This window comes from Geotrypetes seraphini, chromosome 4, assembly GCF_902459505.1.
Source record: "Geotrypetes seraphini chromosome 4, aGeoSer1.1, whole genome shotgun sequence".
In the NCBI taxonomy this organism is placed as follows: Eukaryota; Metazoa; Chordata; class Amphibia; order Gymnophiona; family Dermophiidae; genus Geotrypetes; species Geotrypetes seraphini.
The window spans coordinates 322,365,178-322,380,926 of NC_047087.1; the positions used below are offsets into that span (position 1 = coordinate 322,365,178).

The 15,749-nt window shown below is 41.4% G+C and overlaps 1 protein-coding gene across 8 annotated transcripts in view; it reads left to right on the forward strand.

Moving 5' to 3' along the window:
- PLEKHA1 (pleckstrin homology domain containing A1) overlaps positions 1–15,749 on the forward strand; it is a 136,759-nt gene that overhangs the window by 48,190 nt on the left and 72,820 nt on the right. For all 8 annotated transcript variants that reach the window (XM_033942137.1, XM_033942136.1, XM_033942140.1 and 5 more), the window contains exons 3-4: positions 6,180–6,236; positions 8,146–8,191. In XM_033942137.1, the coding sequence (XP_033798028.1) occupies positions 6,180–6,236; positions 8,146–8,191 (103 nt within the window). The remainder of the gene's footprint in view (positions 1–6,179; positions 6,237–8,145; positions 8,192–15,749) is intronic.

A 15,749-nucleotide genomic window follows, 5' to 3' on the forward strand; every position in this document is an offset into this window, starting at 1 on the left:
GTGGGGATGCGCCCTCTAGTGGGCAAGAAGGCTAGCACATGCGTGGTGCAGTGTGCAAACTTGAAACTTCAATCAAGTTTGCTTGAAAAGCTGTCCGCGCTGGGGCTCCGTAGATGACGTCACCCACATGTGAGAATATATGCCTGCTGTCCCTGGATAACACCTGTTACGGTAAATAACTGTGCTTTAACTGCATGGGTTAGGGACTGGCTTAGAGGTAGACTTCAGAGGGTAGTGGTAAACGGTACCCTCTCCGATACGACAGAGGTGATCAGCGGAGTGCCGCAGAGCTCGGTCTTGGACCCAATCCTATTTAACATCTTCGTAAGAGACTTGGCTGAGGGGCTTCAAGGTAAAATTACATTATTCGCCGATGACGCCAAACTATGCAACATGGTAGGCAACCGCACAAAAGATGAAAGCACAGTGCCCGACAAAAGCTCAATGCCCGACAGTATGATGCAGGACCTACTCCTGCTGGAGCATTGGTCAAAGACTTGGCAACTAAGTTTCAATGCCAAAAAATGCAAGGTCATGCACCTTGGCGGCAAAAATCCATGCAGGACTTACACCCTAAATGATGAGATCCTAGAAAGGACTGTAGCAGAACGTGACTTGGGGGTGATCATTAGCGAAGACATGAAGACTGCCAATCAAGTGGAGAAAGCTTCATCCAGGGCTAGACAAATCATGGGCTGTATCCGTAGAATTTCATCAGCCGTAAGCCCGAGGTCATAATGCCGTTGTACAGATCCATGTTGAGACCCCATCTGGAATACTGTGTACAATTCTGGAGGCCGCATTATCAAAAAGATGTGCGGAGAGTTGAGTCGGTTCAGTGAATGGCCACCAGGATGGTCTCGGGACTCAAAATCTCCCGTATGAGGAACGACTGGGTAAGTTGCAGCTATACTCACTCGAGGAACGCAGAGAGAGGGGAGACATGATCGAGACATTTAAATATGTCACGGGCCGTATTGAGGTGGAAGAGGATCTCTTTTTCCTTAAAGGACCCACGGCAACAAGAGGGCATCCGTTGAAAATCAGGGGTGTGAAATTTCATGGCGACATCAGAAAATATTTCTTCACCGAAAGTTTCAAGTTTCAAGTTTCAAGTTTATTAAAATTTGATGGTTCGCCTATTAAATCTAAGCGAATTACATAATAAAAACATTATAGTATAGAATAAAACAAGTTATTTTACATTAACAATTTTCAAGGTGCTACAACATACTGACATTACAGACGGACTATGAGACATAAGGAAAGAACGTTAGGGGAAAAAAAGTTACAAATTGTGGTTTCCTTAAGGGAAGAAAGGGGGATGAAGTGGGGAGGAACAAACGAGTAGGTTGGGGAAGAAGTGAATGAAAGTATTAATTGTTTACAAGTACTCCAAATAGTTGTACTAAAGGTTAAATGAGGATTTGAAGAGATAAGTTTTTAGATTGGTTTTAAATAAATTGAGGTCTTTAATGTTTCTGATGTAAAGGGGGAGGGTATTCCAGATAAGAGGAGCCATGACTGAGAAGATGTCATGGCGCCTGGTTCCTATTATTTTCAGTGAGGGAACCATTAACAAACCCTGCGAGTTGGACCTAAGTGAACGATTTGAAGTATGAGGGATTAAGAGCCGATCTATAAACTGTGGCTCGTTAGTATCTAAAGTTTTAAATACCAGTAAAGCTATTTTATATGTTGTGCGTTGATTAATGGGCAACCAGTGAGATTCTATGAAATAGGGAGTTACGTGATCATATTTTTTTCCATGGTGGATTATTTTGATGGCGATGTTTTGTATTATTTGTAATCGTCTTTGATCTTTTTGAGTGATGTTCATGAAAAGTGAGTTACAATAATCGAGTCTGGATATTATAAGGGAGTGTATTAAGATATTTAGAGACTTTGGTTCCAGATATTTTGACATAGAACGGATTAAGCGTAGACGATAGAAACAACTTTTGACTGTATTGTTGATGTGTTCTTGGTAAGAAAATTTGTTGTCAATTGTTACTCCTAGTATCTTAAGGGATGTGACGAGTTCGATTGCTGTGTTATCGATTGAGAAAGGCATAGATAGCGTTATGCCCTGTTTGAACGGAAAGAACAACGCCTTTGTTTTCTCTATGTTTAGCGCAAGTTTGTTCAGAGTAAGCCAGTTTTTGATTTTTTCTAATTTTTGATTGATTTGTATTATTTCATTGGGGTTTTCCGGGTTGACTGGATGAATCAATTGAATATCATCAGCATAGGCGTACGTTGTGAATCCTATAGATTGACTAAGGCTAAGTAGTGGAGATAAAAAGATATTAAACAGCAATGGCGATAAGATTGAACCTTGAGGGATTCCGTAATTCTGTGAGAAAGATGTAGAGGATGAATTGTTAAAGCGTACCGTTGAGGTCCGATCGGTTAGAAAGGAAGAGAACCATTGTAGTGCTGCGTTACTGACACCTATTGATTGCAGCCTTTCTAAAAGGAGGAAGTGATCTATGGTGTCGAAAGCCGCTGAGAGGTCTAGGGAGAAAAGGATGACTGAATTGTGATGGTCTAGGTTGTAGATGATATTTGTTGTTAGTCCAATTAAAGAATATTCGGTACTGTGGTGTTTTCTAAAGCCCGTTTGGTTGGGGTGGAGTATGTTCGTGGAATGGACGAACTCTGCTAGCTGATTGAATATCACCTTCTCGGTGATTTTTGCTAAGAACGGTATGTTGGCAATTGGCCGATAGTTGGTTGGATCATCGGGACTGATTTTATGATCCTTTAATATGGGAAAAATTATAGCTGTTTTCCAGTCCTTAGGTATAGTCCCGGTAGAGAGACTTGTTTTGATAAGTGTTTGTATGAGAGGTCCAAAGCAGGAAAAATATTTCTTTAAGATTACTGGAGGGATAATCTCTGAAGGAGAGCTCTTTAGATTAGTTTTTTGAATGATTGATTTGATTTCTGTTAAGGTTGGCATTTTAAAATTGGAACATTTGGAGCAGGGAAGATTATAGTTATTTTCTATTTCAGTGGGGGCAGTGGTTGGAGTGGTTGCAAATTTGGTACGTATTTTAGTAATTTTGTTGCAGAACGTGTCTGCAAGAAGTTGAGCTGAGAGGGTTGAATTTTTATTTACTTGTTTTGAGGTTGGATTGAAGGATTTTATAATAGAAAATAAAATGGATGAGTTTTTAGCTGTCTTAATTTTATTGGTGTAATAATTGCTTTTGGCTTCATTTATTTTGATTTTGTAATATTGGGAAAATTCTTTGAAAGATTTCAAATTGTTAACGGTTTTATTTTTGCGCCATTTTCTTTCCAAGGATCTAAGTTGCCTTTTAATAAGTGTTAGTTCTGGAGTGTGCCAAGGATTTTGGACTTTTTTGTTAGATATTGTTTTAGTGATGAGAGGGACTTCTTTATCAAGAAGATTATGAATTGTATCATTCCATAAATTGAGTTGGTCTTCGAGAGGATCTGTCTCAAGAATTGGAGGTCTTGAGTGAAGGAATGAGGCAACTGACGATAGTTCTAATTTGGTGTAATCACGATATGTTATTTGTTTGGGTAAGAAAATAGGAGAAATTCTCTTATTTACCATTAGATTAAGTGAGATAAGGTGATGGTCAGACCAGGGGACTGAGGTATTGAGAATATTAGAGTAAGAGAGGAGTTCCGTTTTAGCGACAAAAATCATGTCCAAGATATGGCCTGCCTGGTGTGAAGCCTCTTGAATAAGAGGTATGAAATTAAGAGCGTCTGTATAGGATAGGAGTTCCTTGGTGAGAGGATTGGTGAGTTCATCAAAATGAAAATTGAAATCTCCCAGAATAAAGGGATTTTCAGAAAAGGAACTAAAGTCAAAAATCAAGTTTTGTAGTAGATATAAGTTATTTTGCACGATTGGTGGAGGGATGTATAGTAAGAGTATATCTATTTTTGGGTTAGTGTTAAGTTGAACCTGAAGAAATTCTATTTCTGCGTTTCCAGCAGAGTGGTCCATTATTTTTAAGATATCCTTTTGATAAATGATAGCGAGTCCCCCCCCTCTTCTTTTCTGACGATGATTAAATAAGAATGAATAGTTTACTGGGCAACAGTAGGACAAGTAAGCTTCTTCACCGTCAGTTAACCAGGTTTCTACTAAGCATAGAATGTGGAAACCTTCTGCAAGGATTTTTTCTTTGACTAGATGATATTTTCCTTTGATAGCTCTGGTATTTATAAGTCCTATTTTTAATTTGGATTGATTTGGTATATTGGATTCTGGAGAGGCTAGTGTATGAAACTTTGGAATAGGAATAATATTTTTATTAATCGTGATCTGCTTCAAAGCAGTTGGTGTTACTGGTGGATAACATGTTTCAAGTGTGTTATTGGTTTTTTTCTTGGGGGGACGGAAGCCCCAGTGTGTTGGTATGTTGGTAGGTAGATTAAGGTCTTGGTTATTGGTATTGGGAGTTTGCATTAACATAGTTAACAAGGCAGCAGAGCCAAGAAAAAAGAAGAGTGAGAGAGGGTTTCTAAAAGGGGAGAGTTTCCTATAATTTGTGTGGTTAACATTAGTGGCAGCACCCTCAGGTTGCGCACGAAGGAGCGCACTAAGGAGCAGAACCTGCTCCTTAGGTGCGCTCCTTCGGCGCGCGCCTTTGCGGCGTGTGCCGCAAGAGGTTTGGTTTTAAAGGCCATATACCGGGGTGATTGGGGGCGGAGTCCTCAGCGGGCCGCCGCTGCGCGGCGGCAGAAGATTAGGTGAGAGGCTGTAGAAGAAAATAAGACCAGATAAAAACAGTTGAAACTCAGTACTTAAACAATAAAACAATAAAATATTAAAATGCTGCTACAACACTAGTGAGACAAAGAGCCGCGTGCCTAAAACAGGTAGGGTGGTTGATCGCTGGAATAATCTTCCACAACAGGTCATTGAGGCCAGCAGTGTGCCAGATTTTAAGAAAAGATGGGATTGGCATGTGGGATCTCTTCATGGAGGTAGTTAGGGGGTGGGCCATTAGTGTGGGCAGACTGGATGGGCCGTGGCCCTTTTCTGCCGTCATGTTCTATGTTTCTATTATCTTATGATACAGTACTATTTGGTATGTCAATGAGGAAAAAGAGTCAAATATCAAATAATAATAATAAGCTTTTATTGATAATGACAGGAGTCACCATTCAGCATATTACAAGTAATTGGAAAAATTACAGTAGACTCAATTACAATTTCTGGTGGAACTCATTATGTCACATATATAAAATGGAAAGAGCAATAGCTATACAACAAGGAAGCTATAAGAAATTTAATAAAATTTGGGAGCCATTAACTTCTTATTGTAATGAGTAAATACCATTTTCTATTTTAATATACACTGTCTAATGTTTGGGGGGAGGGGGAGGTATATTTTACATTTTTCTTATTGGGGAAATAATAGAGGAATGATGGGAGGGGAGGGTGGTAATTTTATGTATTGTAAGATAAATCAGAAAGATTGTCAAGTGATGTGTTTAATTGTATTGTTTTATTGTTTGTGCACTCGATGTAAGATTGAAAACGAATAAAGAATTTAAAAAAATAAAATAAAATAAACTGTACTGGAGTTAGACCATAAAGAATTTTAAAGATTAAACAGCAAGGTTTGAAAATTATCCGAGCTTGAACGGAGCTCCTTAAATATGACAGAATTTGCTGTTTCAAAATCATTCTGGCTGCTGTATTTTGCTGTAGCTAAGATCCTCAGTGTAATTAAAATGGCCAGATATAAGACATTTACAGTAATCCAAGGGTGAAAAAATAGTGCTCTGGACCAACAATCGAAAATGCTGCTGCAGAAAGTAAATGCTAACGTTTGCAATTGCTTTAACTTCTTTGTCTTGCATTTCAAAAGATGTGTGGATTCCAACATTATTCTCGATAAGTTACTTTGTAGGGCACTAGGAAGATGTTTTGTGGATTGGTGAAACATTGCACTAAAGTAAAACATTGGGTCGACTCTTCTAAACTTAAATTGAATGCCTTCAAAACAATCGACAAAACATCTTCCTAGTGCCCTACAAATGAATTGCAATGGAAAAATCCTCAAGAGTATTTGGGAGTAATGCTGGATTAAGCAGCTGGGGCACATTTGCTATTTCTCTAGCCCGAGTGCCTTTTAGTGCTCACATTCTGCTTACTCTCCCTGCTTTTGTTTGTGTTCCAGAATCTTCCTGCTGGGTCTCCACCTGTGGGGTCGCTGAAGCTTTCTTACATTTCAAAGGTACAGTAATAAAAGCATTTCTTCTTCTTCCTCCTCTTAAGGCACAGCTCTGCAGTTTGCAGCATAAGAGTTTTATTTATGTGGCCTTTATTAATACACTTTTGCGATACATCCAGAGAATATTTCAAGCTAGCCTTTGATTAATAATAATGAAAACAAATGAATTAGCAATTACGCTAAAAGTTTACAGAAGCCAGAACCAGCACTTAAGTAGTAATTCACTGCGTCCAAACTACTCCCACCCCCCAACTGTTTACCTTCCTAGAAAATTTCTTCCATCCCTCAACCCAAATATTAACAGGAACCCCTAGTCCAACCCCCCCAAAACAAAACAACCACAACAACAAAATACCCAAGCTGACTGCGAATGGTGGTCGATTTTTCCATTTAATAAATATGATCCATCTTAGTACATCAAAGCTGAAGTAAAGGAACTCCAGAGTTTATTTGGCTGCATTCAAGCCATGCTGCACCAATTTAATATGTGCCTGCTAAAACCCTGATACATAATCTCAGGATCCCAAGGAATACTGTGCCCTGTAAACCCTCTTATGTGGGACAGCAAACTCCTCAGGTCTGCCTGTGTTGCCACACTTCTGCCAACAAGTGGAGGTGACCTGTGTGAACCAACGTTACCACAAACGTGGATTCCATAGATCCCTCCTGCTCCTTGGTTCAAAATGTACTCCTAATTCTCACTCCCATTTAGTTCTCTCCTGCAAGTCTGGCTGCTGCCTGTCTCTGAAATACCAATACAGAGCAGCCACAAGATGAATAGTACAATGAAAGTCTTCACAAATATCTTCTAGAGAGGAGCTTCCCCCTCCAGAAACCGCTTAATTGCTGCACTCTAATTGGAGGTAAGCATAATAGTGTTCCCGGGGCATTTAAAAACTCTCTAACTCCACAAAGGAGACATGTTCAGTCTTCCACCAACTGTTTCCCATCCTCTACACACAGAGGACATCAAGCCAGACCCAAAAGGGGGATTATTTCTAATGGCTGTATGTCGAGAGAATTGAAAATCTGGCTGAGCCCCAAGGCTATGTCTTATCTTGAGTGAGTTGGGCCCATTGTTCAGTAGCGGCCACGCTACTTACTAGCATCTGCTCAATAAATGTCCAAAGCTTAGAGGAGTGATTTTGGAACCACTCAATTGCAACTCTGGCTCCCAAGCCACTTTTTTTTTCCTGTCTCAGTTCTTCTAGAAAAACAAAGCTTTTGATCACCCCACCAGCAGGTTCAAGTAAAATGAAATCTGACTATGAAGAAATAACGACTGCAGCTTCTTTTATCAGTAGAGGAGTGTTATTCCCCCTCCTCAGCCCACCTAAGCCCACAAATAAAGATCTCCCCAATTTTCCAGAGCACTAATCTGCCCCATCAGGGACACACAGGAGACATTTGACTTGCCCCTTCATCTTCTGCCACCCTACTTAAAAAAAAATCTTTTTCCTTCTCCTACATTATTCAAACTGTTGTATTTGCTGTTACACTCAAATGTCAGTCTAAGCCCTCAGAATGTCCAGGGAGAGGTGAATCTTTCCAGGAACTGAAAAAAACTCTCCATTGGTGGCTATTGAATGTGGCTAGCAATTACTTCAGTGTGTGGATGCAGCTCTGCAGTGCATTGTGGGAAGGGTGAGAGACCAGGGACTGCTTTTATGTGTTTTCACTTTTTCTGATGTGCTTCATGTATCTATCTGGTGCTTGCAGTGCTGTCCTGTTCTGTGCAAATATCCGAGAGCAAAACAGGCTAATGAATAGTTGGGGTAAATGTTGCAGATGAAGGATTGAGGCACCAAAAAAACCCCTTTCAAGAGGAGACAGAAGGGTACCAGGATGCAGAGTATGGAAACGGGGTTCAGACTCCTGATGTGGGAAATTTTAAACGTTTCTTTTTCTCTAGGTCAGTGATGCAACCAAGCTCAGGCCAAAGGCGGAGTTCTGCTTCGGTGAGTAATGAGGGATTTGGGGTATTTCTTACTGCTAGAGGCTTGTGACCTTCAATCACGGTATGGAAGCAACCCTAAGGCAGCAGGGACTGACTGCGCATCTTGTGATGCATTAACTTGGCCAACCAAGTCTAGAACTTTCATTCCTTTTTTCTTTATTGGGTATTTTGGGTGAGAAAACAGGTCTACAGAGTTGACTTCTAGAAGCTATTATGTAGTTATTAGAGCAAGGAATATTTTGACTGATTAGCCCAATACAATGTGCTTATAAAGGGACAAGGCAAGTCTAGAATGCCCTTAAAATTTCATCATAAGTGCTAGAATTTATTTAAGCTGAAGACTTTAGTGGTCTAGCTAATAATAATGATAATAATAATAACTTTATTTTGTATACCGCAATACCACAAGTAGTTCAGAGCGGTTTACAGAGGAAGAGACTGTACATATACAGCGATGTTACAGGAAGTATTGTCAGTGGGGCATTGACTTAGCTGTGAAAACTGAGATAAGACATATTGAAACAATACTTACGTTCATTGCAGCATCTGTCCCAGATGTGACATATTGGGATGTGGGATATAAGTGCCCAAGAAAAGGATCTGGGTGTCATTGTAGACAATATGATGAAACCTTCACTCAGTGTGTGACGGCGGCCAAAAAAGCAAACAAGATGCTAGAAATACTTAATTAATCTTTATTAATTTTCAAATCAGTAAAAAGTGCAGAACACTATACATCCAGTAGCCATAACAGTAAGCACTTATTTTCAATCAATAAAATGACATAAAGAATAACCCCCCTTACTATTACTTATGCATCCTATATAATAAAACTCTAGCCGCGCATGCACACTCAGACCTGCGTGATCTGTAATCCCTGATCCGTGATCTGTAGGTCGGTGGCCAGAGTGCGTATGCGGCGGCCAGACAAAGCGGGAAAAACACACTCGAGCGCTGTGGCCAACTCAGGATGGGAGGATGCGCCGCAGCAAAGTGCTGCACAGGTACTGGAGGGGGAGAGACATATCGCTTCTGCACATACCGGTACAAACCTCCATCCAGCGTTGGCAGCCGCAGCACGTTAAACAGGCTGCTTCGCGACTTTCTCCTGCAGTTGAGTTCCTCTGCCGCGTCACTAATGATGTCATCAATGACGCGACAGAGAGACTCAACGGCAGAAGAAAGCCGCGAAGCAGCCTGTTTAGCGTGCTGCGGCTGCCAACGCTGGAGGGAGGTTTGTTGTTAAAGTCATCTCGCTGGGAGGGTCGCAGAGTCAGCGGGGGTTGGGCTGCGAGGGGAGAGAAGCATCTGCCTCGGGTGCTTCAGGCAGCAGCAGCGTTTACAATTTGTTGCTGTTGCGGCTTCAGGCCTTCCTCTCTGGCCGGTTCTGCCTACTTCCTGTTTTCATGAAGACAGGACCCACCAGAGAGGAATACCTGAAGCCAGCAACAGCAATGAATTGTCAATGCTGCTGCTGCCTGATGAAGTAGTTCGAGGAGGAAAGTGAGCAGAGGGGGAGAGAATGGCTTGGAGGGAAGAACAGATGGCAGGGCATGGAGGGAAGGAGGAAGGTATGCCAGACCCCAAGGGAAAAGGAAAGAGGAGATGGAGAGAGGCCATATGGGACAGAGAGAGAGAGGGCAGTGAATAGAAGAGGCAACATAGAGGGTGAACAATATTCTAGCACCCGTGCTTAAGGACTAGTGTATATATAAACAAAGAATACAATAAAAAAATAACCCTCCCCATCCTACCTTGGATATGTATAGAAATTCACTAAAAGTAAAAATAACAGACAATTATGATGAAGTGATTAAAGACTTCAGTTTAAATGCATTACTATGCCTTAACATATCAGCATTCATATTTTCATAAATTTGCCCTCCAGAAAGGAAAATTAAGGCGATCATAATTTTTCCAATTGCAAGTGATCATCTGCATGGCTATCCCAGTCATAATAAGGAGCAGTCTGTCTTTATATCGGTCCAAAAGGAGTTTAAGATTTAATAACGTCCCACATATGACTACATCATAAGTCAACGGATTTGATGACTCCCAAATGGTATTAATCTGTCCCCATATCGATTTCCAAAAACTAAGTACTAAAGGATAATAAAACAACAGATGATCCAACATCCCTATTTCAAGATGACAGTGCCAGCATCTGTTAGACTTAGAACTATCTAACTTCTGCAATGGAACTGGAGTCCAAAAAGTCCTAATCGACAAAAAAAACCCCAAAAACCCAAGTTGTTTCATTGATGCTGACGCTGTACATCTCATTCTCCAAGACCAGATTCGTGGCCATTGAGTAGCAGAAATTTGGTGCTTAATCTCAATGCTCCAAATATCTTTTAAATAGGTTTTTGGTTTTTTTATTCATAAATTAATTTATACCACTTGGCAGCCTGATGTCCTAGGAAATCAGTCTGGAAGCATAAGCACAGCAAGCTATACTGATTTTTGAGATTTTGCCAATCAAGCAACCCTTCAACTGCAACCATTTATATTTTTGAGATTTTGAAATACCGAATGATTGTTGCAGTCGTGAAAAATCAAACATTTTCCCATTAGACCCGCCATTCTGAATCTTGGAATTCAACTATAGGGACTTACATGTAAAATGTTGCATCGGCTCAGATGTTAAATTATTTATGAATTGTAAGGTTTTCCATGTAGACCAGTGGTTCCCAAACTTTTTTGTCCTACCGCCCCCTTTCCAGAAAAAATATTACTTAGCGCTCCCTGGAAATTAATTTTTTTTAAATTTTAATAGCAATTAATAGGAAATATATATGTATTAATGTTTCTACCTTTTTCGTAAAATATAGTAAAGAAAGATGTAAATTAGAAACATTGAACTTTGAAATTATGAAACTATTTATTGAACTCAGAATAGAATGTAATACAAAAAAAGTTAAAACATTCAAAATCATCTTAATGAGAAGGATGAAACTGGTGTGCTGCTACCAATTTAGTAATCCTCGGCTCTATTTTCATCAGCAGTAATCTTAAATCACCGTGATTAACTATTTGCAATTGGTTTCTTTTTTTGTTAATAAATTGGTTACTGCACTGAACCCACGTTCCACTAAATATGATGAAGGAAATGCAATTAAGAACTTTTGAATTACAGCCCATATTTCAGGATAAGCCGTAGGGATCTCCTTTTGCAGCCAGAATTGTTAGTAGCCACTTTTGAATTTAAATTTCAATTCATCATTTGTAGTTACTTCCATCAGTTCTTCTTGTAACTGTGGAAATTCTTCTGTGTTTACACTTGAAAAAGGATCCAAAATCCAATCAGGTATGTTCATTTTCAAAATATCATCAAATCGTTGATTAAAATCTGAATGGAGAGCATCCAAGTGCTCACAATAAGAAAGTATATCATATTTATTTTCTGCTTCTGATAAATTTGGGAACTGGCAGAATTCCCCTCGTCCAAAGTTTTGTTTGTACAGAAGAAGTTTTGTCACAAATGCAGAAATAACAGATTTTGTTTTTATTAAATTCACTTCATCACCTTGAAGCTGAAGATTGCTTTCATTAAATTTTTGAAACAAGTCTGTCAAGTAAGCAATGTCACTTTTGGATTGAATTAAATTGGATCGTAAAGCATCATTTTTATCTTTCAAGAACTCCAGCACCGAGTTAAACAGTTTATAAAACCTATTTAAACAGGCACCCTTTGACAACCAACGAACTTTTGTATAAAGCAGCAAACGATTAAATTCTTCATCGTTTTCAATGCAAAGCTGTTTAAATAATCTGTCATTCAATGATTTGCTTCTGATTATGTTGATAGCTTTAATTACATATTGTAATGAATTATTATGTAGGCATGCACTTAAATTTTTGGCAACTAGATGTTGACGATGGATGATACAGTGTACTGTGAATACATTCGGCACCTCCTTTTTTAAATATGCAAGAAAACCTCTGTAGTGCCCTACCATCTCTGGAGCACCATCTGTGGCTACTGATAAGATATTACTCAGAGGTATTTCTTTTTCTTTAAAAAACTCATCCAATGCATGAAATATTGATTCTCCTTTAGTATCAGTTTGCAAATATTTTGCAAATAATTCTTGGCAAATTTGTTCCTCCTTTGTGAACCGCACGTATGCTAAAAGTAAAGCTTCATTTCCTGGCAAAGTTGACTCATCAAGCTGAATAGAAAACCGAGATGTTTTTAAATATCCACACAATAAATCTTCAACATCTTGAGCCATTTCATCAATTCTTCTTTGCACTGTATTATTGCTCAACAAAATTTTCTTGATAATATCAGATGCTGGCTTGTGAAGCACAGTACGTATTATTTCACTTATAGCCGGTATAATTAGTTCTTCACCAATAGTATGAGGTTTTCCCGATTTGGCAATCATTAACGAAATATTGTAAGAAGCAAGCAAGCCATCGCCATCTTGTGTGGTTGCGGTTGAAAAGAGTTTTGCCAATGTCGATTGTTTGATAAAATTTTCTTTTAGTGTTCTAAAATAAGATAAATCCTTATCTTTTTTTATCACCATGAATTTTAGTCAAATGTTCTTGTAGTCTGGAAGGCTTCATAGCTTTGTTTGATAAAACTTTCTGGCAAATCAGGCACATTGGTAATGTATTGTTTATAGGCGACTCAATAAAGCCATATCTCAAATATTCGATATTATATTGTCTACATTTTTTCTTTGGTCGAGCCATTATTATCTGTAGAAAAAAATAAATTTTTTAACCCTTTGAACCCTATGGGCCGGTTTTCCGGCCTGCCTATATGTCACCACTACCCGTGGGGCCGTTAAACAGGCCCAGTTCTACTGAATTCTGTGTGTAGGCGAGATGAAACTTTGCCTCCCCAAACAAAAATGAATTAATTTTTAAGTTGAACAAAAATAAAAAAATACTGAAAATCCAAATTTAATTTTTTTATTGCATTAGAAAATATTATATTTCGTTAAGAAAAATAAGGTAAATAAATATTATGCAAAAATAAAAAATAACGTAAATAAATCATAATTAAAAGTGAATTTTCCTAACTTTTAATTCTTACAAAATCTTTTACCAAATCTTCTATGTCTAATTCAAGCCCGATTTTAGGCATAGCTCCACTACTAGGCTCGGTTTTAGGTGTAGGGCCTACGGCGTAGGCCCTACACTAGAGAATGACACGGTGACGGTTTACCCGCGGCCACCGCATTTAAGCCGCGGGTCACCGCCGAAAACGGGGAAGAAAACTAGCAGTCGCTGCGGTGACGGGGACAAGGCCATTCACCGACCGCGGAAACGGTGAACAGGTTTGTCCCCGCGGGCCAATGTACCCCCTTCTAGGAACCGCTATTTACCTGTGTTTCACCGCTCCTCGCTCGTCTGGCCAGCAGGCCTGCCTCCGTCCAAATGAGGCGGGCCCGCCCCTCCCCTCCCCTGCCTCCCAATGGCCTCCCCTAAGATCGCCGGCAGGAGGGTACCCAACCCCTCCTGCTGGACCCCCCCCCCCAACGAACCCTCCCACCCCGGAACCCCCTTAGTCTTACTTTCCAAGTTGGACCGGACAGCTCCTCGCTCGTCTGGCCAGCAGGCCTGCCTCCGTCCAAATGAGGCGGGCCCGCCCCTCCCCTCCCCTGCCTCCCAATGGCCTCCCCTAAGATCGCCGGCAGGAGGGTACCCAACCCCTCCTGCTGGACCCCCCCCCAACGAACCCTCCCACCCCGGAACCCCCTTAGTCTTACTTTTCAAGTTGGACCGGACAGCTCCTCGCTCGTCTGGCCAGCAGGCCTGCCTCCGTCCAAATGAGGCGGGCCCGCCCCTACCCTGCCCAACCCACAGGATCCTAGGGCCTGATTGGTCTAGGCACCTAAAGCCACTCCCGCTATAGGAGGGGCCTTAGGTGCCTAGACCAATCAGGCCCTAGGATCCTGTGGGTTGGGCAGGGTAGGGGCGGGCCCGCCTCATTTGGACGGAGGCAGGCCTGCTGGCCAGACGAGCGAGGAGCTGTCCGGTCCAACTTGAAAAGTAAGACTAAGGGGGTTCCGGGGTGGGAGGGTTCGTTGGGGGGGGGGTCCAGCAGGAGGGGTTGGGTACCCTCCTGCCGGCGATCTTAGGGGAGGCCATTGGGAGGCAGGGGAGGGGAGGGTAGGGGCGGGCCCGCCTCATTTGGACGGAGGCAGGCCTGCTGGCCAGACGAGCGAGGAGCTGTCCGGTCCAACTTGAAAAGTAAGACTAAGGGGGTTCCGGGGTGGGAGGGTTCGTTGGGGGGGGTCCAGCAGGAGGGGTTGGGTACCCTCCTGCCGGCGATCTTAGGGGAGGCCATTGGGAGGCAGGGGAGGGGAGGGTAGGGGCGGGCCCGCCTCATTTGGACGGAGGCAGGCCTGCTGGCCAGACGAGCGAGGAGCTGTCCGGTCCAACTTGAAAAGTAAGACTAAGGGGGTTCCGGGGTGGGAGGGTTCGTTGGGGGGGGGTCCAGCAGGAGGGGTTGGGTACCCTCCTGCCGGCGATCTTAGGGGAGGCCATTGGGAGGACCGGCAGGAGGGGTTGGGTACCCTTCTGCTGCGATTGTCGGGAGGGCCGTTGGGGGGGTCTACATGAGGGGTTGGGTGCCCTCCTGCCGTGATCGCTGGGGGGAGGGGAGACTTGCAGCCGTAGCCGCGGTCACTATGCTAATCACGGCAGCATTTAAAGTACATGTCGTGTTTGTTTTTGTATTGCTAGCCCCAGGGGTGGTGGAAGATTAGTGATTGAAAAACTGTATGAAAAATAACTATTTTAAATTTAGTGATCAAAATGTGTCAGTTTTGAGAATTTTTATTAATTAATTTTTTCTCTGCGTGTTTTGTTTTTGTATAGTTATTAACTAATATTTAACTAAGTTTTAAAGTTTTAAAGAATGTTTCCTTTATACGTAAATAAAGAAAAGTGAATGGGATTGCAGTGGCGGTGACGGGGCGGTGAATGGGGTGGCAGTGGCGGTGACGGGGCGGTGAAGAGGATGGTGAGACGGTGACGGGGCGGTGACGGGGTTGGTGAGACGGGGACGGGGCGGTGACGGGGAACAATTTTTTCACCGTGTCATTCTCTACCCTACACCTAAAACCGAGCCTAGTAGTGGAGCCGAAAAGGGAGGGAGGTCAGGGTTCAAAGGGTTAAGAGGGTATTTTTAATAATATTTTTTTAGTAATTTTTTGAAATATTTTTGTAAAAAACAAACTAAAATAAATACTGATGAAATAAATAAACATGATATTATTAATTGTAAAGCGCATATAATTATTACAAAATAAAGAAATAATACTCACCAATTATAGTCGCACTATTTGTTAGTTAACTTTAACTTGTCACAATATCATATCACAACAATCTAACCTTTTGTTTGAGTTATATTACACGTAATAATTACGGAGAAATCTCCTAATTCATAGCTTGCTCCAAAATCTGCTGGTAATAGGCTTTGGCCTTGCGATCGACCAATTGCATGAGTGGCAGTTGCCTGCAGCAATGCTCGTAGTGCTCACATGTTTTGGAACGGCAATTCAGTTGCACCACATGAACAGTAGCAGTGCGCGATT